General features: G+C 38.5%; 1 protein-coding gene across 2 annotated transcripts; it reads right to left on the bottom strand.

Annotated features, from left to right (window-relative positions):
• Window positions 1-1,705: 1,705 nt before the first annotated feature.
• On the bottom strand, window positions 1,706-22,508 carry LOC116698750 (unconventional myosin-VIIb). Of its 2 annotated transcripts, none has more exons than XM_032530871.1 (50): window positions 22,356-22,508; window positions 22,077-22,113; window positions 21,749-21,850; window positions 21,473-21,625; window positions 20,486-20,554; window positions 20,254-20,369; window positions 20,022-20,149; window positions 19,750-19,892; window positions 19,321-19,434; window positions 19,061-19,214; window positions 18,228-18,304; window positions 17,992-18,111; window positions 17,464-17,603; window positions 17,164-17,374; window positions 16,891-17,026; window positions 16,639-16,805; window positions 16,328-16,468; window positions 15,045-15,203; window positions 14,743-14,835; window positions 14,332-14,426; window positions 13,985-14,069; window positions 13,755-13,856; window positions 13,398-13,514; window positions 13,026-13,229; window positions 12,647-12,907; window positions 12,384-12,539; window positions 12,224-12,292; window positions 11,982-12,106; window positions 11,608-11,734; window positions 10,759-10,878; window positions 10,411-10,584; window positions 10,021-10,248; window positions 8,793-8,960; window positions 8,478-8,595; window positions 7,968-8,094; window positions 7,674-7,840; window positions 7,388-7,569; window positions 6,412-6,521; window positions 6,061-6,212; window positions 5,608-5,761; window positions 5,332-5,487; window positions 4,384-4,489; window positions 4,016-4,129; window positions 3,654-3,741; window positions 3,471-3,577; window positions 3,195-3,380; window positions 2,909-3,025; window positions 2,730-2,813; window positions 2,409-2,528; window positions 1,706-2,253 (listed from the first exon to the last, which is right to left on the bottom strand). In XM_032530871.1, exons 2-50 carry the CDS (start codon window positions 22,086-22,088, stop codon window positions 2,161-2,163), a joined length of 6,447 nt encoding a protein of 2,148 aa, XP_032386762.1. In that variant the 5' UTR covers window positions 22,089-22,113; window positions 22,356-22,508; the 3' UTR covers window positions 1,706-2,160. The 2 variants fall into 2 exon arrangements, with proteins under 2 accessions (XP_032386762.1, XP_032386763.1); XM_032530872.1 differs by having other exon boundaries at window positions 12,647-12,904.
• Between the last annotated feature and the right edge of the window lie 2,554 nt (window positions 22,509-25,062).

Genomic DNA, 25,062 nt, shown 5'->3' with positions numbered 1-25,062 from the left:
CTGACATTTTGAAAACTGCCTACATACAACTGGCCTACAACAATGATATCCCTTCAAATAATAATAAAAGTTTAGTAAAATACAAAGTAAAGTGTTAAAGAAGTAATTGTACATTTAAACAAGGTATGGTGTTTCATAATTGTCTATACACCGCTTTTTTTAATAGAAAGCATTAAATCAGCATTCAGTTAAGAATAATCTAACTCTTTAAGCTTCAGAAATGAAATAAACAATAACTGAAACCATGTTTTCTGTTGAAATTGTTTCAACTGTATTTCCCAGGTGTCAGAAAATAATCTTCGCCATTTTTGCACATTGTGCACTAAGCAGTTATGGATTTTTTAAGAAAAAGAGATGCTTTTCTCAACATTTATCCATGCTGTATACATTTTTTTTACAATAGCCATGTTTTCCTCTTATTGTGATGGGTGGTATGAATTATTTAGGTAATTGAAATTTGGTGAATTTAGATTATAATCAAACAATTGATAATTATGATAAAGCATTAAGACATTTACTGACCTCAGCTAACGCAGTTCAGATGATATCAACAAGTTCTCTGTAGTGACATGTATAACTGCTTTCTCTCTAGGTCTTCTTCAAAAGGTCAAAACAGGATTATAACTCTCCAATGTGCAACTGAAAACATTACCTATAAGTTTCATACTAAAAATGCTCCCATATTATTCAGTATTTATAGTACTTTGATACCCCCTGACTCTAAACTCCCATAATAGGCCTTCTTCACAGCAAATAGTTTGACCTGTGAAAGTCCAGTTGCAACAAATCACATTCATTCCTTCTTCATTTCATTTACTTGTTCAAGTAAGCCCTGTAAGTATGCCCAGAACCAGAGCCTTTGAACCTGGAAGTGGCACATCAGAATTTAATGCATGCCATAATAGTTGTCAATTACACCTGTGTAAAATGGTACATGTCTGCTGTGAAAATGACTTACGCTCCATAGGGTATATACTTGTAATGTTGGCTGCTCCATTTCCCTGAACAACACTCCATTAAATATAGGCACAACATTTAGTTTGGCACAAGCCATATTGCCTGGGCTGTAAGAAACTCCCCATTCAATGGAAAATTCATTCACAGTACACACACATATCACAATTACCCAACATCCACGGCCCAACAGCACACATTAGAGAAACAAACCTGTGTTAAAGAACACGCCAATTGGTTAATCATGTCTCTAATGTTAGTTGTCATCACAATTTGTGCTCATTGTATTTTAGTACATAATATATTGTGTAGACACCAAATATACAGCACAGACCCCATTATTTCTGTTTAAAAAATGTATGCAAATAAATATGTACGTACATTATTTTAAATTTTTCACACTGCATTCTCTTAACCCAGGGTTAAACTAAGCTGGGATTTATGATTCACACTGCACTTCTACCAGCCTTTGGTCAAGGGTCAGTTGGACATGTAACTAATGTAAAAACTCTAGCATGATGTAGCTGCTTGCTGCAATGCACATTCTGTTAGCCCTGTTTCACACTGGCAACTTTTAGACCCAGGCTTCTTAGATCAATTTTTTTTTCAACACACATTTCATATAATATCTGATTTCTTTTATGCTATACGTGTACAGTGTTCAGAAAACTGGATGTCCACAAAAAACAAAGTATAATGGTTTGTTAACATTGTTTCATGTTTCTTAATGAAATCATAAATGGGGGGCATCATTGTAAAGAAAAAAGAGGAACAAATGAGACTAAAGGATGAAAAAAATGAAAGTGATGAAACTTTAAATGTATAATACAAACCAGTATTTGTGAAAATAGAGGTAATTCTGGACAATAGAATGCATGAAAACATCAAATTAACTTAATCTACTGTAGCTAAATGAAGTAGGAGCAAGAACATGTATTCGTTCCTCTGTAACTGCAATAGTTACTGATAAAACACTGTTAAATATCTTAAGATACATGACTCAATGGTGGACATGTTAAATGTTGATACCACTAAATTTACGACACGTGACAATGTGACACTTACATTTTAATAGCTCTATCTTGTTTAGAAGCAATCTGTATTGAGGACAAATGTGCCCTTTAAAGTACACAAATACATACAGTATATTGATCAAGAGTGCATATAAATCACAGCGGCTCAGTTTATTCTTTTGCCCTTAAAGCTTCAGGAAAACATGGTATTCCTTGTCTGAAAGATCTTTGTCTGCCTCTCGTACATGGTGACATAGGATCTGAGAAGGTCCTCCATTGTGTCGGCCTGAAAAGGTAGGAAATGGAAGTATTTGTCAGAAAGTGTTTCCTTTCAAAATCACTATTCATGGGCAAATGAAAACATAGAATTATGTGTCCTGGCTTGCGTGAAAAAAATTTGGACATTATGAAATTTAATTTTTACAATAAACAGCAGCTCACCTGAGGGGTTTCACAGACAAAGACGTTGCCCCTCACCAGGGTGCCGATGGTCATCTCGAAGTAGCCATCTACGCTGTGGTACTCTGTGATGCGACTGAAAGGGTGCATGACCAGCAGCTCCTAAAAGGATTACAGTATGATTAAGATACATTAAGATGTGATGGGTTGTCACCAACATAGACAAACCCAACTAGGTTAGCACAAAAATATCACAAACTGCAAAATATAGTGAAATAAAATACTACCACACAAAATGACAAGATAGAACATATATTTATTATGGAAGAGGATACATATCAAAAAATATCATTTGAGACTTACCTTTGTACTTGGGTCTGATAAGCTGACACCTTGCTTGCTGATGATGATCAAAACTGTATTTGGGTAGCTAGGTTCACACGTTTGCTGAAAAGTCAAATGCAAATGAAATCACAATGTGACAAAACAGTTTCCTCAGAATGTAGTCTGCCAACTTTAGTCACTTAAACCTGGCGACTCACTTTAACTTCAAAAAAGGCACAGCCGAAAGTTGGCCAGCCCGAAATGCCTTTCAAGAAGGCAACTTTGGCCTCCTGCAAAGTGCTGCCACTCTGCTTTTCATAAGCAGAGATGATGTGCTGCAAGTAGAACAAAAAGCATAGAGAGAACAACTCAGTGGATATCCCTCAGCCTGGACGCACTCATATACTTAAAGTTAGCTCTCACCTGGTAAGATCCTATTTATTTTACATGAGGAATTAAAATGTCATAGATTTCTGCCCTGTCACTGTTCATTCCTTCCTTTACCTTCTTCCATTCTTCAGGGGACATGATTTTTAACTGGTCAGCAGGAACCAACTCCTTCAGCATTCTGGGGATCATGACAAACTGCGACCTGTCTGAATCTACTTTGGCTCTGAAGAGCAGCCCACCCAGGTTAATCATCTCCTCTTTGGTGCAATTGTGGTATCCACGGAGGTACCTAGGTAGCTCCTATATGGAGATAAAAAGAGGTAATGTGTCGTGACAATTCTGCATTTGAGTAAAAGCCAGCAGAATGAAGAGTGTGTTTCAATTGAATACCTGTGGGAAATGGAAAGTGATGTCTGCAACCAGGTCTTTCCCTGGGCTCACATTGAACCAGAGCTTCCTCTTAAAGATCACCAGGTAGGGCACGTTGGCCTGGTTGCCTGGGAAACAAAGCCCAATTATAAATATGGAGAATTCCTGACTATCAAACCTGAAGTCGTCAGTATGACGCATTACCTTCCTTTGCTCTTTTTCCTTTCTTAGGAATCTCTGAAGACTGCCTTAAACTGTCAAAAAGATACTTTTGCTCCTCCAAGCTTGTGACCTATAATTAACAACAGAATAACATCATTATGTTGAACAGGGTAATAGTACAATCTTGGTTTTTCCAGTCAGAATGTGTAAACAAAGATTTATGACCTCACTGTCTCAATTCTTTTATGTAAAAAAGAGTTTTTACACAGTCACATCATCAATATAAACCAAACCACACAAATGTCACCCTAAACTATATAAGAATCAATATATCTAATTAAATCTTCATCTTTTCTGTCCCATTACAATGTAATAAATGGCTATGGACTATTACCAAACCCCACCTTGTTTGCGGTTTTTAGGTACAGGCCATATCCGTCAGCTGAGGTCAGTTTGAGCTTAGAGGCGATACTGCAGCACAGGTCTTTGATTGTGGTTGTCGATTTCACCTCCAGTATCTGAACAAAAAGCCATATCAGTAAGTATAGAAACTTTCACTGATATCTAAATTTAAAAAAAGGAAGTTCTTTGCTCTTTTGTTTTCTTATGAAGCATGGATACCAATGATACAGGAATAGCCAAGAACTGACAGAAATTAAGGCAAGTTCCAACTTCCTTTTAATAATGAATAGTTTATATCAATGTCCTGATCAACTGATAAAGTGCACGCTAATGGACAGCTCATCTCAGTGTCTGGAGTGTTGTGTCTTACATCACTTGTGTCATTTGGGAAGTGGACTTTATGGAAGATCTGGGTGCTGTTCTGTTGGATGGCGTCCACTTCTGCCAAATGGGAGGGAAGCGTCCTGGGCTTCTTACTGCGGGTACAAAGCACTCAGATAAATATATTGAACACACACACACAACACATGCATAGCCAGTATACTTAAATTGAACCATGCAACAATAACGTGGCTGAGAAATATTTTCCATTTTATTGGTGAATGTGCTTGTGATTTGCTTGTGTGGAGTGATGATTTAGATTGCTTATGAACTTATGAACTCATGAACTGACAGGAGTAAATAAAGGACGTAGACAGCACATTTCCATCTGCACACTCCCTTTTCAGTAAATCTCTTTGACCCCTTAACAACCACTTTCTTGTTTATTTCTATGGAAGAAAACATTTGCCAAAATGATTTAAATCATAGCAGTATAGGTGAAAAATTGCTCTAATTACTGTCCTTTGCAAGAATATTTCAACTTAAAGGGGCATTCCACCAATTTTACACGTAAAGTGTAGTTTACTCGTCATAAGAAGTACAACTCAACTTGTGAAAATAGCTGTATAATATATTGTGGTTTTAAAAGATAACCCTGAAAGACACAGCCAAGTTTTTTTTTTTTTCAACTTAACCCACACTAGGGAGTAAATTAAAAATATCTTGTCATCTGCTTAATCAATTTCTTCTATTCTTTTTTAACTTTAAAATAATATAAATTTAACATTGACTAAAATATACATTTTATGAAAATTTACTGTCAGTTTAAAAGCATCATTATTACCTAATTAAGACAACCAGTTTTTCAAATCAGTCATGATTTATACATTCTGCATTCTTGACCTAACTACCAGTAACCAACCCTTTGTACAGGACGTTGTTCTCCTCTTGTGTGTGATCTATTATTTCTCATTTCTGTTTCAAACTCCAGTCTGACCTGCGCATTGAATGCAGCCTCTGCAGGCAGTCATAAGCCAGCTGTTCTCTACACCGCGACTGCAGGAAGCTCTGTGTGTGTCTCATTAAATCCGGACTGGGCGGGAACAAGCCTGTACACAGCCACATGAGCTGCCACCCACGTTCCACACTCAGCCTGATAGTTAGGGAGAGCAAGAGCAAGAAAAGGGAAAAAAAAACCATGGAGGATTGGATGTGTTTCCTCTTGATTGTGTGTGAATACTTAAACATACAGAAGTAAACACAGAGGGAGCACCTGTTGCTGTTGTTGGTCATCTGTCTCATAATTTGGCAGTAGATCTCGTCCTGCAGAGCTTCATGCTGGGTAGCTGGACCAAAGATCTGGTCAGTCAGCTCTAAAGGACTGCGAGCATGTTTGATGGGGTAGTCGCCCATGTACTTCAGGATAGGTAGCAGCCAAGGTTAAGGATTTACATGGACACAAATTAAAATAGACTAGGGTATGTATCACATACAATAAAATATTATTATATTAAACCTATAGTGGAACTGGCAAAACGACCTACAGAAAGCAACAGAATACAAATTGTAAAATCCCCTGAACCAGGTTTAAAATCTTGAGGTTTTAACACATTAAAGTGTTTCAACATTCTCTAATGTTACAGCTGTTCCTGAAACAGGAATGTGAGTGAAACAGCGTCCAAACCTTCCCTCATCTGCAACAGGGCAGCATTAGTTTCAAGGATATCAGTGAAAGCGTTGCAGGCCAGGCTGCTGAGGTCAGAGTTGCGGACCAGGTTCCTCATCAGCGGCTGTTTGAGAGGTTCTCTTGAACAAGCCCACAGCTTCTCCCTGCTCACCCCTTTGGACGCACCATGTCGACCGACAGGACCTGCAGTCCTGCGACAGGGAGGAAAAAGTGCGAGCACATCACAGAAATAGTCCTGTTTACTTCATCAGTTTTTTTGATTTTTGCAATACTTAAAAAAAGCTTGGCACTCATACAAACGTTTAAACAAGTTGTTAAGATGTCTGACTTTTTGTTAGACGAATATTTGAAAAGTGCCAATTTATAAACGGATTCATGTGATATCAATACCTGAAGTTCTCAAGTGCAAATTCTTTTAAAGAGACAGGCGCCACTGTTACGTTTCTTTGTGGGATGTTTTGTACTACTGAAAGTTTCCTTTGGCCTGGGCTGATCAGTTCCTGATGAATCAGAAGCAGTACATTAGTCACACCACAAGGAGGCACTCATATGAACCGTCATACTCATGGAAGCATTTCTGCATGTATACACCTGAAAGCTCACCTATACACAATTTTCATGTCTGTACATGTACAGTGCATGTAGATTTGAATGAAGTAAATTACTGCTTATGCCCAAGGTGTCTATTGTTGTACATTTGCATATTTGCCTCTTTAGTTTTTGACACATTGTTATATGATGTAAATACTAACAACAATTGTCTTTATAGAGTCAAAGATTTCTACAGAGGGGATTTTGGATATATCATTGTATTACTCCATAAATCAAAACAAATACTGTCAACAGCAAACAAAACAAATAAATCTATTTCAAATGTTTAAGGTTTAACGTGTAGAAATCTGGCCATGGATGACCATAAGAATATAGATAAGTATGAAACTGGAAAGTTTGGTGTATGTACAGTAAGTGCTGCTGAAGTGGAGATTTCTTTGAAGATATGTATTTTAAAATTCCATTTTGTTTATTGGAAACCACTATTTATAGACACAGTATCTAATTAAATCCTTAGATAGATGCAAATAGGCAACGTGTAGTAAAATAAACAGCTACATGTGTATTTTGGGTCATTTTCTTACCACTAGTCTGAAAGAAGACGTGTTATGGAAACAAAATAGCCACAAATCTCAAAATTGACCACTGCATGAATACACGTTGTTTTTGACTGCCGTGTCTGGCCTTAAAATTCTTTATATTGACTTATATTCTAATGTCCTTTTTGTTTAGAGTGTATGTTTAAACATGCTGAAATATACTGATGCTGCAATAAAAAATGACTAAAAAATACGACATGTAAAGGTAACTTTACCAGCAAATCGCTAGTGGGCTTCTCTAGAGTTGGCAGAAACTGCACTGTATTCTTGTGGACCACACCGGTGGCGCTGGTCTGATTGTTGGTTGCTTTGATCAAGTTCTTATCCAAAGAACTTTCTTCATCTTTCTCTATCAACAGCAGGTCCCCTCGTTTACAAACCAAGAATGTGGGGTCATCTGTAGAAGAGAGGCATGCGTCATTTGTGCATGTAAGGGATTAAATAGTCTTTACAATTGTGTTTGAGCGCTACTATTATACTGTCCACATTGGAGACTCTTACCTGGTTCACTGGCATCATGCTGAGCCAGTGCATACACTGAGCGCTGTCTCAGTCCTTCCAGGTTTTTCTCTATAACTGCAGCCATGTCCACAGCTTCCTCAGACATCAGCACAAACTCTCCTTTGACTGTGGCCAAATTTACTGACTGAGCACTGACATGGCTGTCACTGGACATGTTACAAAAATCAGTTTTATTTGTTTGATACTTTTTGAAACTCAGTTAAATTGTTTTGCAAGGGAGAAAATTCAAACAAATGACTATATTGGAAGAAATACATTTTTTTTTGTCTTTACCTGATCATGCGCATGTCCTTAACCTCTAGGTAGGAAAGCTCAAGGAGTCTCCTGTCTCTTCCATCCATGAAGACGATGCCATTCCAGTTTACAGCCACAACAAACCTGCTTTTAGGCAAAGGAGGTCCTGTGGGCAGATATGTTAAAGCAAATGTTCCAGAAGCAGGATTGTAAGTCATCTGCCAAATTGCAACTGGTAATTAAAGTCCAGTGGAGATGCTCAGCAATATGGAGGAATATTATGAATGAGTAATTTACAGGAATATAGGAAAGTGTGTGAAATTATTCATATTTCACTCATTAATTACATTAAATGGTGACTGTCATCTGCAATAAGACCAGTTGCAATAGGAATATGTTCTTTCCCCCTTAAGTTGACTTTTATTTTTTATTTTTATAAACAATATATCCAAAGGCACAAATACATATGGAATAATATCATGATCTCCCCCGGTGTTGTAATATTGCATGTTTAATAATGTGTGTAATATAAGCTGTATGTTGACTAACCTGACGTCATTGTAGCTTCAAAAAACTTAGAGAAGTGCAGAGGCCACATGTGTTGGGCGCTGTTGACCAGCTCTCCTTTTACACTGTCTGTTTTCTGCTTTCCATTGACATAGGGCCCCTGTAGAATCAGGATGTAAAGTTTATCCTGAAGTGACTCACCTTTATTGTGCCAATGTGATAAGGAAATAAAACTCAAAATAAATAAAACTGGGGGAAAAAAATCATACAGAACACTGCACATGGCATACACTCATTTGTTTCAGGCTCCACTACAGAATCTTCTTTTTTCCTTTTGTTTGACTGCATGCACTTTACCTTTAAGTGTGCTTCACTGATGAGTTGAATCCACTTTGTCATAGATTTGTTCTCAATAAGTGTGGTGGCAATGCACTCCTCAACCACGTTTTGGACATGGTCTTTGTTGTATGCAGAGCCAAACTGGATGTAATAGTGCTTTGCTGCCAACTGGACGTAATCATCCTCCTGAGAAATCAATACATTTTTATTGGATACAGTTTACACAAGTGGTTATTTTTGTTGTTGTTGCTTATTTTGTATTGCACATTGATATCATTTAACATGCTGAAGCAATAGGAAAGGTGTTGACTAAAAACATCAATATCTACTATAAGAAAGTTGTAAAGGATCTCAACTCTGGTCTCTTTAAGATTCTAAATACCATTGGTATTTATTATTGCTGTATTTTGACATTGGCAAAATGGGGAATGTTACACATTATAAAACTCCAGAACTTTTTTTTTTTTTTTTTTTTACCATTGGCTGCAGTGGAAATATTCCGCAAACACACCACTCACATATCATCACAATGTTAGCAAATGTTAGCACGTTGCTTATGTACACATCTAGCAGATAGGTCTAGTATTCACTTTCCATCTAGCTCTGCTTTGGTCTCCACCAACTCCTGAGGGAAGTATTTGGTTTTTTAGCTGTTAAATGCTCTACTATGTTCACCAACTAGTTGCTTACTCTGTCTGCCGTTTGGTGCTGGGAAGGTAGCGTACAGACCCCCTGTTACTGCTGAAAACAACACTGTCAGAGTGAACCAAAACAGTGAAGTTGCGAGATGTAAAACCAAAATAATGAGCTGAAAGACGCTAAAACAAAAAGTTGAATATAGCAACTTTACGTTTCAAAATGCAAAACTCATTACACATGAGCTGCTATTCAAATCAGCAGACAGTTTTCCTGGCTTTAACCAACCTGGTCAACAAGAGCCAAGAACACATCTAGAGGGATGCTAACCTATATTTCGTTATTTGCTTCTAGTGTGACATCACATCAAGGGGTAATTGTAATTAGCCTGTTAAAGTACTGCAACATCACCATATAAAAAAAGGTCGGAGTGAGGGTAACTAAGGAAAACATTTTTTGTCTTTTTTCAATATTAAATTAACATCTATGACAGAAAAACTCCACCTGCAACAAACAGACATTGTCACATTTGTCTCTTAGCTTCACATCAGGAATAAATTAATAACGCATATTTAAAAGTAAACAAAATCCTCTCACTCCTGAGCCTCACCTTGTCACTGATGTACTCTCCAGACTTGATTCCCTTGATGACCTGTCTGTAGATCAGATCTGTGCTGACTGGGTCAACTGAGCAGTCATGCCAGGGTGTGAACAGTTCCTTGCGGATGTAGAGCTGCCAGGGGGCATCCTTCTCCTCTTTGCCCTGCCTCCTCATCTCCTGCTCGCACTGGGACACTGCGTCCAACACATGCTTCCCACAGCTGCCCAGAGACCACATCTGGAGACAAAAGACCAACAAGGTTTGAGTGAGTATGGTTCCTGTACAATCTTTGTACTGGAATTCAGCACTTATTAAACATTCAGAAACTTGATTGACAGTATAAGGTGGGTAAGGGCAGAATAAATATGATAAGACAAGAGAAAAGGAAGTAAAGCAAACCTTTTCATAGAGACTGATGTACAGGGAGAATCCATACATGTCTCGAAGATCAATCTTGTCAGCAACAGCTTGACAGACTTCAGCAGAGGTGGAGGCCGAGTCCAGATGTACACTGATAGTGCGGCCGTCCAGTAGAGTCACAGACACATTTATGGGCTCCTTAGATTTGGCAGCCTGTCAGTAGTTAGATGAGACTGGATTGAAATTCAACAAGATTATCCAATAATTTGGAAATTTCCTAGGCGATTGATGCTAGGCGTGCTGCTCTTTTGTTTCCAACAATTAGCCTTGCCAAGAAAAAAAAGGTCACCACAACTACTTGACAAAAATGGGATTCAGTGTTTCTACCTGTTGCTCGAGCCAACAGGGCAACTCTTTTCTTTCTCCGTTGGCTATTGTCCGACACAGGCGCTCAGTACAGTATTCTCCGTAACCACTTCGTTCCCTGCGGACAAAATTCTCCAAATACTGTGGAACAGAGTAGAATAGAACACGGAGAATGAAAATTATAGCAAAGTAAACTATCTGAGCATTACCAGGATATTTGACTGTTGCATTAACTATACATAAATTTCAGGTTGAAGAGGACAATAAGGACATACATACAGTGAGTAAAGCTGTTTTTGTACTTTTTTGGTGCAGTATCACTTTGTCTTTATACACTTTACGTAAGAAACTGTTTATACCTCTATATATATATCTTAATCATTTGCAATACTGACAACCTAAATTCACTATATCATTCTATTTCTAAAGATTCAGATTTGGCGTAACTCCACACTGCCCAAGGCCTAAGATTTTAATTTCCAACCACTACTTCGGTTATTGTGGTGCACATGACCAATAACAAACCTTGAAACATTATTGCAATATTCAACTTTAGCATTTATAACGTTTTTATTTGAGGATAGTAATGATTTAACTCTTTATCTACATTTTACGATGTTTATCTAGTGTTTTTGATCTTATCTTACTACTTTGATTGTATCAACCCAGTGCATATATATATATATATATATATATATATATACAGTATATATATGTATTCTTATTTAAAGTGACGCGATGCAATAAACTGTAAAAGGTAAACAGAAAAAAGTAAGAAATGTACGTTCTTGTAGTGCAAAAAATATATCGTGAAATTGAAATTAAATATTACAAGCTGCTGCATTACTGAATGACTTGCTGCAGACTGACCTTCATGAAAAAGTCTGTTGGGGGAAAGATCCCGAGACAGATGGAGAGAAGGATCCAGCCTTGCATACGGCTCCTCCTTTTCTTGTTGTTCACCAGCTGCTTACAGATCTGGCAGTAAATCTCATCCCTGCACAGGCAACGAAACATGAAAAAAAAACAGTGATGAACAAGGCAGATAAGAACTGAACAATTAGTGTAACAAGATTCAAGAGAACCTCTAGGAGTTCACAAGGTGGTTGAAATGTCAGTAAAGAAAAGAAACAGACTGTAATAACATAATTCAGATGTTAAAAGGCTGCACACTGTATCTCCATTGTATATTATATCTATGTATCTATATTTGTTTCTAATGTGAACAGTTATATCATCTTTACCTTATGTCTGGTCTTGATAGAGCGTATCCAATGATAATATGTAGTTTTTCCACTGATGTAAGTGGCCGATCCAGTGTCGGACCCTCTCCAACCAAAATGTCCTCATCCTCTGTAATGTTCTCTGGCTGGTAATGATGACAACAAAAAGAACAATTAAACAATTCAAACAATCAAACGTACATAATGAGCCAACACAAAAATAATGATTGAGTGATGAACATCATAGCAAGATTAGTGCTGACCTCCTCAAGAATTACAGAAGCTTTTCTGTTTCCACCTCCCAGCTTTTTCTTGTGCTTCCTCAGTATTTTCTATTCAAAAAACACATAATAATTAGAGGTTAGACAATTAGATGTTTGACATTGAAGTTGATTAATATATACAGCAGCAGAAACATGTTACCTGATCCAGTCCCACCAGGCTACTTAGCCTCCTGCCCTGCCTTTGAGGCACATTACGCAAAATGGTGCTTGACGCTTGAGATATCGCGTCCATAGATTTTGGTTCCGGCATGTCCTCCATGAAACGCAGTATAATCCACCATACAGTCAGACATGCCTGGAGGACAAATGAGAGGATACATTGGGACTGAGCTTTGGCAAAAGATGAATACATCTGCAGTTGGCAGTAAGAGAGCTGCCTCTCTTTCCTCTCTGTCCACTCACCAGTATGTCGCCCTCGTCATCGTGGGGCAAAAGAGGCTGCCTGATTCTCTGGTTGAAATGTGTGTGGCTGTGGTTGCTCTGGAAGTTAAGGATGCTGAACCTGTAGAATGAAAACTCTTCACTGCCGTCATCAAACTCGTCGTCTTCGTCCTCTTCCAGCGATGGGGTGGGGGTTGTTGAGATTGAGGCTGGAGCGATGATTTCCAGCTCTGAGAACTCAACAGAGGTTTCCTTCACCGGCTCTGGCACGCTCCTTCTCTGCTCAGCAGTCACAATACAAGCAGTCAGTAATCGATTACTTAATTAAACAATTGTGATAAAATGCATAACATGTATTAATGTCACATTACTAGATTATATAACTGAAATATCCGCTAACCTGAAAATTATCGGATTCGGGTAATTTCAGTTCCACCATTTCCACAGGAGGCGTGAGATCAGACACGCTCTCCTCTGAATCGTGTTCAACGATTGGCTCAGGCTCCTCATTAGCTGGCTCAGAACGGACGATAAACTTCAGACGCTGCTTAAGCTCCAAAACAATCTGCTCTCGTTTCTCTTTCTCCAGGTGTAAAAGGGAGGCCTGTGTGTGTGTGTGTGTGTGTGTGTGTGTGTGTGTGTGTGTGTGTGTGTGTGTGTGTGTGAGGGGGGGATGATACAGTAAGAGGGGGTGAAAAGGTGTCTGATTATAAGACACTTATTTCTTGACATTCATTGTGTTATTTCTAGTTACAAGGCTTTCAGCTCTTACATCACCCCTCATCTTTTGAGCTCTTCTTCTGGCCAGGAGTCCTCTGCTGTAAGCCTGCAGCAGTATGACTGCCTCTCTCTTCTGCTTCCAGTCCTTCCTGGCCTTGTAGCCACGGACCTACAGTTTATCAGCAGTTATTTATTGTTATATTAAATACCTATTTAATATACTTATTAATGCTCTAAGGTTCATTCATGTTTTTGTCTTGCAAATGGCCCTCAGAAGGGATACTTTAAGCTGCACTGTTATAATATTATGCATTTTATTAAAATCCAATTAATTGGATTTAAATATTTACTCTTAAATATATAAATACATGTATATGTACTGTATGTACAGTATATACACAGTACATGCCTGGCTTTGTATGGTGAGAGCTGCTGCTCGCTGGCTTTGGTACTCTAACTGCAGCTTCCGACTGCGGATCTTTGATGCCAGCCGCTCAAAGCCGTGCTGGAGCTGGGTGGAGCAAAAATAGAAACAAAGGACAAGGTCACTGGACTTGAGATGAGTTATAGCCAACATCAAAGAGTGCATGATGTTGGCTGCAAGCTCTGAGTTCTATTAAAGCTTTTCAAGCATCAGACCTTCCTTCGCAGTTTCTCCTGTCTGTAAGCTCTCCAGTTCTTCTGCAACACCACAGCTGCCCTCCGCTTCCTCAGGAAAGACTTTCTGCAAAAAGAAGAAAAGTAAATAACAAAACAAAGAAACACATTCCTCATCCCCCACACAAGTCTTTTTCTTTGACACCCTATTTGATCTGGTAGCACATATATCAATAAAATAACACTGTAACAATCTGTAGCTACAGTATAGTAATACACAGACCTGTTGAGATAAACAAAGGTAATGTATTGAACATGCGATTCATTCAATTTTCTAAATTCATAATCTCTATGTCATTTCCCCTTTTACTTTTTTTTAGAAGCTGCACCTGTCTTTGTGTCCCAGCATGACCCTCTGGATCACCAGAGCTATCCTGCTGAGTTTTTGTTCCCTTAGTCGTTCCAGGACGGCATCATGGGCATCCTGAAGTAAAGTAAAAAACAGACACATTTCTACTTTCTGATTTGTCCAGAAAATCCTTCCAATCAGATGCCATAACGTTTATGTCATCCATATCTTCTGAAAAAGTAACTATATTGAATCAAATGCAGCATACAGTTATGACAGAACAATGCACAAATGTAGGAAAGAAATTAATGTCAACAGACAGATACTACTTTGTAATACTGATACTATTTTACCAGTTAATATTGTTATTGTTTATCTGCACGATTTTCTGCTGTGTTTGAAACAATTAAGATAAGCTGTGTTACAACATTAAATTATAAGATTTCTTCACCCTCAGGAAGATCTTGGTCCTGCCTATTTTCCACTCGTCCGCTCCTTCGATCACTGTCTGGCAGATGGCTTCACAACAGGCTGCAGCTGTCTCCTGCAGAGACAGTAAAGATGCTGAAGAGACACTAATGACAACCCAAATTTCTTTGAGGGGAAAATGATAAAGAAGTAAACCTTCTTTGTGGCCATTATAATGACATGTACAGTGTTGAACTGAGTGACATTTAGCAATAAGATTATAGAATTCCCACATATGACTTTGATTTTACATAGGATTGTCAACAGAACTACATCAAGACTAACAGTTTTGGGGTCACAGACGGTCGTTGTCAGGAGCACCCTGTAGCGCTTCAGAAATTCCGCAAAGGTGTGGCGAATTGGATATCCCAGCTTCCGGATCCGGATGGTGTCCATCATGCCGGAGTATCTCAGCTGACGCATACACAGCTCTCTGTCAAAAGTCTAAAGGAGAGGACATTAAAGTGGTTGTGAGCCCGAGAGCATTTTTGTCGTCTTCCTTCACAGCAACAGTAAAATTAAAGTCAATCAAGTCCACTGTTTTGTTAGCACAAACATGATTATTTTTATGTTATTTTCAGGTAAGAGAAAATTACATAGATATGCATAGGTCCTACACACAATGACAATTCTAACACGCTGATGTTTAGCAGGTATAATGTTTAACATGTTCACCATCTTAGTTAGTGTTAGCATGATAACATTTTTGGTAATTAGCATTAAATGAAAAGTACAGCGGAGGCTAGATATGTCATTAGTTTAGCAGGTATTTGGTAATAAAACCAAACAACTCAGACCAAATGTTAATGGATCACCAAAAATATTACAATTCATCCTGAGAGGGACATTAATGTGTGTACCAAATTGCATGACAATTCATCCAACAGTTGTATTTCAGTCATAATTATACAATTCAACCTCATAGAGGAAAAGTCAGAGAACTGAGAAATTCATTAGGATTCATTATATGAGTACTACGAATGTCTGTAGACAATTTCTTGTTAATTCATCCAGTAGTTCTTGCAATGTTTAAATCTAAACTAAAGCCCCGGGCCAACAGACCCAGAACTTTTATTCCTACAACCATGCTGCTAAAATGGCTGAATAAATAATAATGATGAAATAAAATTTAAGAGATAGATGGAAGCTACCCACTTACTACCCCAACACTTTCAATCATCTGTGTATATTTTCCTGGAAATTTTCTCAATTACTATATGGCACAAAACAGGAAGAGATCATTGTTTATCCAGTGCAAGGGCAGATGGTAGCATGGCTGAAAGGCAGATAGGAACATTCATTATATCCTTTTCAGTGACGCTAAAGGAAAAAAAACTAATGGAGACGGGGGAGGTGGACACACAGCTTCACTATTTTAGCAAACAAGATTCAGGGGAAATGTCGCAATTTTAGTAAGCACAAACATCACTGCCGTTTTTCTCAACTCTCATCTCATTTGTTTATCTAACAGAATAGCTCAAGGGAATGGTTCTGTTTAAAAAAGGCAACCATTGATTGTGTGTTACTGTGGCCATCTTTACTGCAGTAGCTGCTCTAGTGTCATTCACCTTAGACTGCTTTTCATTGTTGGGTTTGAAGCAGCGGATGAAGAAAGGCTGGCACGTAGACAGAGCCTTCATGAGGGAGTCCAGAGACTGACGAAACTGACCGCTCAGCGTCGGCATTTGTTTACGGTTGTCAGTCTGGGCCTGCACGAGCGAAAGAAAGGAAATTAAAATGATGATGTAGTCAACGATACAGTGGTAACTGTCAGATCAGTGTCACTATCAGTGCATGCCCACTGTATCCCAATGTACACCACAAATAAATGTCCATCAAATAAGTGAATTAAATACAGTATGTAGTAGTGCATATCTACCCGTAGAGAGCTCCTTGGTGTAATGATGACCTTCTTGTTGTTACTGATCTTTAGTCCATTGGTTGAATGTTCACTCTCAAATATCTGACGAAGCAGCTTATTGGTGGACATTTCAACCATCTTGATTATGTCAAAACTGACGGCATCTCTGTTCTTTTCCAAGAACCCTTAATAAAAAAAAGAACAATACTGAGGACCTCACAGCAGGCCCTTAGTCTTTAGTTGGACTTTTTGTGCAGGATGCTTCCGTACCTTTGGAGTCGTAGTAAACCACGCCTGCAAAGTGGCGAATCCCAAAGTGTGTGTCATGTTCATTTTTGGAGGCAATGTAAGTCTTGTTGCCACGGTGTTGCACATTCATCTTGTTCAGCATAGTGTAGTCTGAGCCCTGTGACACACCGAACAATACTTTGAATTAAAAACAAGGTCAAACATTTTGCTTAACTGGCAGATATTTACAGTAAAAGCTTGAATAATGTTTGGTGTGGGAATCAATTAAAAAGCAACACGGTGTAGCACCAGCACCTTTGGAAAATGGCTTTCTTCATCAATCAGAGCCAGCAGGTTACAGGGTTTCATAGCCAGAATGTCCAGGATGTTCTGATTGTCACTAAATTTGATGTTATTCCACACAATGTCTTCTTTCAGGTACTCCTTCTGCTCCAGCTTGAAGATGTGGCCCACAAAGAACTGCTGCAGCTTCTCATTGGCAAAATTAATGCACAGCTGCTCAAAGCTGTAAAAAGACAGAATGGTATTAAGTTGTGAGTAACCGTAGAGTTTTGCTACGCTCAGCCTGAAAGGTGTGTGAAGAAATGTCCCGACCTGTTTGTGTGGAAGTTCTCAAAGCCAAAGATATCAAGCAGGCCGATGGACAGGAAGGATTTGGGGTTTTTGGTCAACCTCTTATAGATGACACTGTTGATTTTCTCAACGATCCATATGAACAGCTTATTGTAGATTGCCTGAGCGATCGACCACAAATTAAAGTTAAATTTGATCTTCTGAGCATGAATAAGCTGTCAAACTAAACTGAGGAATATTAATCACTGAAGTGTATTTGTGACTGGATGGTTATTTGTTAAAATCCCTAGATCCCCCCTTTCCCAAAAAATGTTGTATCTGAAAGCTCTGCTTGCACCCTCCTCTTTAAAACGTGAGAGCGTTGCTAAAAAAAGTCCTTAAGTACTTGAGTATTGTCTCTGCAATCAAAGGTTAAAATCATGTTGCTTAATTTGGATATTTCCTTATAGAATGCAGTACGTAACATTTATAGGGTAATTTTCCTTTCATCCAGGGTCAGAATCCAATAAGGAAGTACAAGACACTGATTTACCGTCACAGCTTAGTTACCTTGACAAAGGCGTCTCTACAGTTGGATGCCTGTTCAGAGCTGAGGGGTTTGGTCACTCTCTCTCTGTTGGTCATGAAGGAACGATGAGTCAAACTTGTCGCCAGGGAAGACTTTTTGACCTGAAGAAAACAGACAAGAACTTTGCTATTTAATGCTGAAGAATGATGATTCAACGACAGGTTTGTTTGTTGTTTCAAAGGTCAATAAAAAGGAGTGTAGACATGAAAGAGCTCACCTCCAGTATTGATGCTGCTATGCTGAAGTGTTCTGACTTGCTGACGTCGCTGGTTTCCAAGTTATTTTGTGTGTTGGCTGGTGGAATCACAAAATCAAGTGTAACAACAACAACACCAAAAAAAGTAGGTCATTGTCTCGGAAAGGCAGACAAAGTCACATCTAGTGGTGACTGGAAATGGTTGGAGAGTGACATGCAACAAAGGTCCCGATACTAGAATCAAACTTGAGTACTGCTTGAAACGTCGACTCCATCACATATCAGAGAGAAGTGTCATACATTTTACTCCACCACATTTATTAAACAGCTGCTACTTTGCAGATGAACATATTATATACAAAACATGTGATGAGCTGTCAAAATACAATGCATTGCTTTGCAATCTACCCAAAACTATAAATTAAAATGAGCTTCACCTCAACCAGCTAAAGGAAACACTGTTAACACATAAATGCAACACTAATACTGATTCAAAACATAAGATGTAGATGATAATAAAACACTGACAGTGGGCCATTTTGCACTTAACAAATTTTGTACTTTTGATACTTTACACACTTTACATTTTACTGCAGGACATTCACTTACTTATTGTACTGTGTCTTTGCTATTTGCATTGTGTACTAGCTCTTCACTGTGTGTTTATTTGCTTTCATTATTAAATCATAATTTAGCATACATTTACAGTACCATGTTGAATGTACGCTCCCTCAGTTTTATCAACATAGTTCCTCATATCAAATTATAATATTATAATAAATAAATAAAAGATCAAAACTAAACTACAATTATCTAAAATGTGAAACCATTCAGATTAAACTGCGTACACATACCTAGGAAGCAGACGTTTCCCAGGTGCAATATGGCTGCCAGCAGCTTGAGGATTTCCTGACACTGGCTTTCTGAGAAGGTCAGAATTTTCATCCCAGAACGAATACGCTTAAAGTCTTTGGCGTCATCTCTGCCTTCATTAATTGTGTGGCCGCCCTGCAGCACATTAGAGAGAAGGTTCAGATCATTTACTGTATGTACACAATGTGTCACTTGTTTTGGTTAAGGTGGCAAAATGAGGTGCAGATAGCTATTGTAATACCTTAGAAAGGAATGTGTACTCCACAGCATCTCCAAGGCTCAAGATTTTCTTCTCCTCTGCTGTGACTCCTGCCAGCATGCAGTAAAATATGTGGTAATTCCTCTCCTCTAGGGCCTGAGGTTGTGGAGCAAAAATGAACTATTGTTGTCACAAAAGGATACACTAAATGGGGTTAAAGGTGTCATGTTTCTGTCAAGTGGGTGTAGATAAACACAAAGAATTGAGATGGTAACGTTTGACATGGCTTCATGTAGTTTTACTCTTTAGTACAGTAAGCAACAGAGATGACAGGCAACATGGAATGGTCTATTCTCTACAGGTCACTGAGAGTTGGTTGCCCAAGATAATGGCATGTTTATCTAACCAGCCCTGCTTTTATAGGTCTATAAATCTGCCCCTTGTAAAATATAGTTGGCAAAGTTAACTCGCCTGATGGCAGACACGAGACTTCTCCAGAAGATACTGCTCCACGCGAGCACCTTCAATTGCTCCGTCCTTATTGAAGAAGATCTCTAAATATTTCCCAAAACGACTGGAGTTGTCATTGCGGATTGTTTTTGCATTTCCAAACGCTGTATGGGACAGAACACGGACGCTTGAGCTCTGATTATTATATTTTTATGTCTCAACAGGCAGTTGTTGCTTGTCTGTTGAGTAGTGAATGTCAGAACAAGTGAAGTCCTGATGTGCTGATGTGGTACCTTCTAATATTGGGTTAGACTCCAGGATCTGCTGTTCAATCTGCTGTGTAGAGAGTGCACCACTGACTGCTGCCAAGTACTGCAGGATCAGCTTAGTGCTCTCTGTCTTTCCTGCTCCTGATTCCCCGCTGAGGAAAATACAAGAGAAAAGTAAAAAGTAATACCTGACGACACTTATTTTGTTCTCGACTGCCTATCGGCAACAGTTAACAGGTGATTGATTCATTCTGACCTGATGATGCAGCACTGGTTCCTGAGATGACGCATCATGTTACAGTAGCAGGATTCAGCGATGGCGTAGATGTGCGGAGGGAGTTCCCCCAGCTTTCGACCATGGTACAACCCCACCTGGAGGACAACAGGATACACACATGAAACACGACTCTGTAATCTTTGATAAAGAGATTCAAAGTTAAATGATAAAGGGAAAATAAGTATTGTACGAGTGTTAATACCAGCCTCACCTGGTCAACTGAATATAAAGGGAAATCCTGGTATGGGTTCACTGCCACCAGCACAGAGCCTGTGTAGGTCTGCAATCAGAAGAAATGGCTGTGTAAGACATTTAGGTTATAGGACAGTTAATTTAGTTTTCATTTACCAAGATTATGAGATACTAGCCTCTGAGGTTTTTGCAGCCATTCCAATACATAGGAGGTAAATGGAATTTTGTTTGAGATGCTAAAAGTGTTGTAAAATGTCATATTTCACAGATTTCCCAGAAAATGTCCCAGGAAAATCCACAAGCCTGCTTTAAATGGGTAGTACACTGTACAGCACACTGTATGAGGTTTTGTTTACAATAAAAAACAACTACTTAACCTTCCAGCCAGGAAGGTGCTGCCAATACCCTCGGATTATTTTGTTTTTTAGTCCCGGCTATGTTTATAAGTATATACATTTTACCTGATGAAGGCCAAAAGCCAAAACCATGAAAATAAAGTGAGTACAGGATCTCTTGGGTGCACAAAGTGAAAGAGTTCCAGAGTAAGGATTGTGCATTATTCAGAGGAATTCCTCTATTGTTTTTTATAAAGACATATTACCATCTAGTTTTTTAAATGTCACTTTTTACATTAGCACATTTTGACCACTGATAAAATCCCATTCAATGGTTGTACGGCTGCAAAAATCTGACACCAATAACTCCTTGTGATAAATCCTTAAATTAAAATGAACCAATCTGCATGGCTAAATCTAGGCTACCGCCAAGGGCAAGTTTGGAAAACATTTGTTGTTTTGTAATTTCTGAGAACCACCCCTTTAATTAACAAATGTAGAACATACTTCAATCCAGTGATTATTTCTACACTTTTCAGTAATCAAGCACTTTGGTTAAGACACATTTTAGGTGAAACTGCATTTTCAAAACGTCATATCCATTCACCCCAGTAGCAGCTTGTTCACTTTGAAAAGTAGACTACAGTTTGTGTGTTACACATGGGCCTTACGTAGATGATGCCTTGTTTGTGTCGGAGCAGCAGGTTCCTGAGGAGGCCGGCCTCGGTCATGTCACCCAGTTTGATCATGTCATCCACACCCTCCACTGACGTGGGGTGCATGATCCTGAGAGAGGCTTCCTGCTCCTGGGACAGCCTATGCTTCTGGAGAGCGGTCAAAGTAAGAAATTAAAGGTGGATCCCAGGCTGAAATTGTTTTCATGATGTGAACAACACACTTCAACAACTTAATTCTGATGTTTATCTAAACCAGCAAAGGGCGTGTACCTTTCCATCATCGTCCACCAGTAACCGCTCACCAGATGAGGTTACTTTGACCCTCGCTCCGATGGGTACCCCGATGTCTGAGTCCACCCACACCCACTCCCCCTTAAAATACATAGCACAATAAAAACATAAATAAATCCACTAACATATTTTTTTTGTTTGAATGCCCTTCAGAGCACAGCATTTATGATGGGACTACCTTTATCAGTTTACAGTAATCTTTGAATGAATGACGTGGAATTTTGACGCCACATCCAGGAACAGCTGATACAGTGCCTTCTGGTAAGCAGTACCATTCAAATCAATACAATCCATACTCATAACTTACCTTTCTCAGCATCACCGATTCACAGCGTTCCCACTCACTACAAAAATAAATCCATTTGAGTTACAGTGTCAAAGAGAAGGCAAACATGATTCCATCAAATTCTGTTCAGCTACACTTTAGGCCTGTCTGCATAATAAACAACTCAAACTGAAGGTCGGGTTGAACAGTATTCATTACAAAGCCCACTGTTGTGCTCAATGCCACTTGGTTAAGATATACACAGGTAACAGAAAACCAAACCATGTAAAGTAACATACACAAAACAATTAAGAGGCCTACCTAACAGCCCTTTAATCACTGATCTTCATTAATGTCCACTCTTTCAGCCTGCTGTAGAACTGCGGTTTGTCTTGACGCTCTCTTGAATCCGTCTCAATATGAAGGAGGAAACGCAGCTCTCCTTCGACAGACAGATTGATTTTATGGCACTTTGACTTTGAACAGGGCTGTGACCGAAAGGAAGAGGAAGAGAAACCGATCACTCACGCAGATGTTCATATTTGTCCTGTCATCATCTGGCAGCAATGATCCCATTTATTTATTGATTGATTTTCCGCTGGGGAAATTTGCAATACAATCGTCTGAAGCAGTGTGATCTGAACAATCAATGGCAGTTATTTTCTGATACACTTCTGATGCTATTTTAAAGCAACAAAAGTGCATTTATGTAATGGTTTTAAACAACTAAATAAATGGCCTTGATGTACAGTATATTGAACACAGTCATACAGTAAGTGTTGCAATGAATTTATGTGCAGCCTTTGGACCATGGCCTGTGTAAGTCAGAGGAGACACTGCTGGGCATCTCACAATTGTCACTGCAATAAAGATTAAATTAACTGTCTTTAAAATTGTAGGATGACAAGCTTTATTTATCTCTGTTGTGGTCAACAACAATCTTTTGCATGGTTGCAGATAAGTCACTGGCAATACTTTATGTAAGGAATATCTATAAACTGCCAGCTCAATTTCACTACCAGTTATCTTTTGTGTAAGGTTAGAAGTTGGACTTCAACCCTTAAGAGAAACCTCCCTCTACTACACAAATGTGAGTTAACTACACTACTATGCAATTAAGTCAGAGCTTGTGTTTAAAGCTGTTTCATACAGTCTATGGTTTAAAGTCAAAACCGTATTCTTGGTTGAGATGTGAGTCACTGGGTGTCAATGGCGTCAGTGTGATCAGCTCTGATAAGGAAGGCTCTACATGGTATGGTAGTCAGAGAGAAAAATAAACCTCGTAAACAACACTGCAATTACACGTGCTACTGTTCCAAAGGTAAGGCAGATCTACACTGCCCGTGGTGAGTCAGTATGGCGATTGTAAAATGATCTTGTTACATGACTTTTTATGATAAAAAGAGATTAGTTTCCTGTTTTAACTAGTTGATCTCTAACTCTAAGTCTGATATATGACTACTTTTTTTAAAAGTAACATTTTTAAAGTAAAATTAAGACGATGACAGCATTGTTTTAAAGTGATGCTAAGCATTTAGAAGACACTGAAATAAAACGTTCTTTCGGCAGCTAAAAATGTGTTGCAAATAAAAAAGAACCTTTGCTTTAATCAATGCACCCAGTATTTTTTGTTTCAGCCTTAAGTGGTCTGGTATAACCAGTAACTCAGGATTAGCGAACTTTTAACATTTTCCGTTAAACGTTACACGTTAATTTGACTGTTAAAATATTGAGTCACTGCAATTCAACAAAAGTTACCAAGGACTGAGGTGTGGAATTGTCCATGTCTGAAAAATACACCTCAAGGCAAACCATACCTTCAAAATAATTTGGCTTTTGGCCATTTGAGGCCAGTAGAAACAAGCTGTGAATGCAACACTGACATATTATGATGAGAGTTGTTTATTTATGCATCCAGGTGTACCATTAGCAGTAATATCAAGTCATTTTTTAGTCTACCCTGACAAATGCAAAACTAAGCTACTGCCAATGCGGTGATAATGTACCAAAACAGTTGAGATACGGGCCATATAACCAAAACTATGACTAAAAGATACCATAAAGCTTAGGGATAAATCACTTTTGTTCTCTGTGTGTCCCTCACTACAAATGACCCTTTCATATACAAGAGCCCTGTGATCAATTGTTAAAATAAAAATTATATTGATTATAGCAGCTTTAAGCAGACCTGAAATTGCATGACAGTGTTGCACACTCTTCACTATCTTCTACTGTATATGTTGGAGCTGTAGGTTTAGGGTGGATTCATTAACACTCCCTGGCAATAAAGAACACAGAGATAAACTTAGCGGACAAGGGCAGTGCCCGATTGTAGCAATAGGAGTTAATTGTCACTGGCAGAACGGATTACTACTTTGTGTTTAAGTAGAACTGGTTTCCTTCTCATCTTCAGTGGCCACTAGTTATGTTTAAAGTAAGATTCAGAAGAAAAAAGAAAAACAGTTTCTGTCACACATGTATGTATTTATTTCCATAAGGCAAGGACAACCATCTTTTTATGGTACTTAAGCAAAGTACAAAAGAATACTGACCAGAATCAAAGTTACATGTCACAATATAACTAATTGTCAAATGTGACGTGAGAAATTCTTCTTCTTTTAATTGCTAATCACAGAAACACATCCTACTAAGGGAGTACAGTTGTTTTGCACTAGTACTTACATAAACTTGCCTTTTTAAAATACATTTAAAGCCCATGTTTCAAACTGTCAGTTTATGTAAAAATATAACTTAAAAACATTAGCGAATGGTCTTCCAAAAATCTGAAAAGCTTAAAAGCAATCTGTCGAACAAAAGAGATTTATAAATAAAACTAAATTGCGCAGACATAGCAGATCATTTGTATGACACTTCATGGCACGGACAACTAAATAGAGGCACATTGACTCAATTGAAGCAAAATGGAGGCCCACAAACACTTCAAATGTGCAGCGTCACTAATGTTTTATTTAATCTTTGCTTGATTAAATTAAGGCTGATATTCTGACGATATTAATGAGGTCCATTA

This window comes from Etheostoma spectabile, chromosome 12, assembly GCF_008692095.1.
Source record: "Etheostoma spectabile isolate EspeVRDwgs_2016 chromosome 12, UIUC_Espe_1.0, whole genome shotgun sequence".
Classification (NCBI taxonomy): domain Eukaryota; kingdom Metazoa; phylum Chordata; class Actinopteri; order Perciformes; family Percidae; genus Etheostoma; species Etheostoma spectabile.
Note: the sequence above shows the minus strand (reverse complement) of the source record. Positions and strands in the feature narration are given on the sequence as shown.

What these genes read in the sequence shown, in the direction of transcription:
- LOC116698750 (XM_032530871.1), bottom strand. An exon ending in AGCCCACTAGCGATTTGCTG is followed by an intron (nt 6,522 to 7,387) that starts GTAAAGTTACCT and finishes CTGATTCATCAG; the next exon opens with GAACTGATCAGCCCAGGCCA. An exon ending in TCCCAAATGACACAAGTGAT is followed by an intron (nt 4,130 to 4,383) that starts GTAAGACACAAC and finishes CTTTTTGTTCAG; the next exon opens with ATACTGGAGGTGAAATCGAC.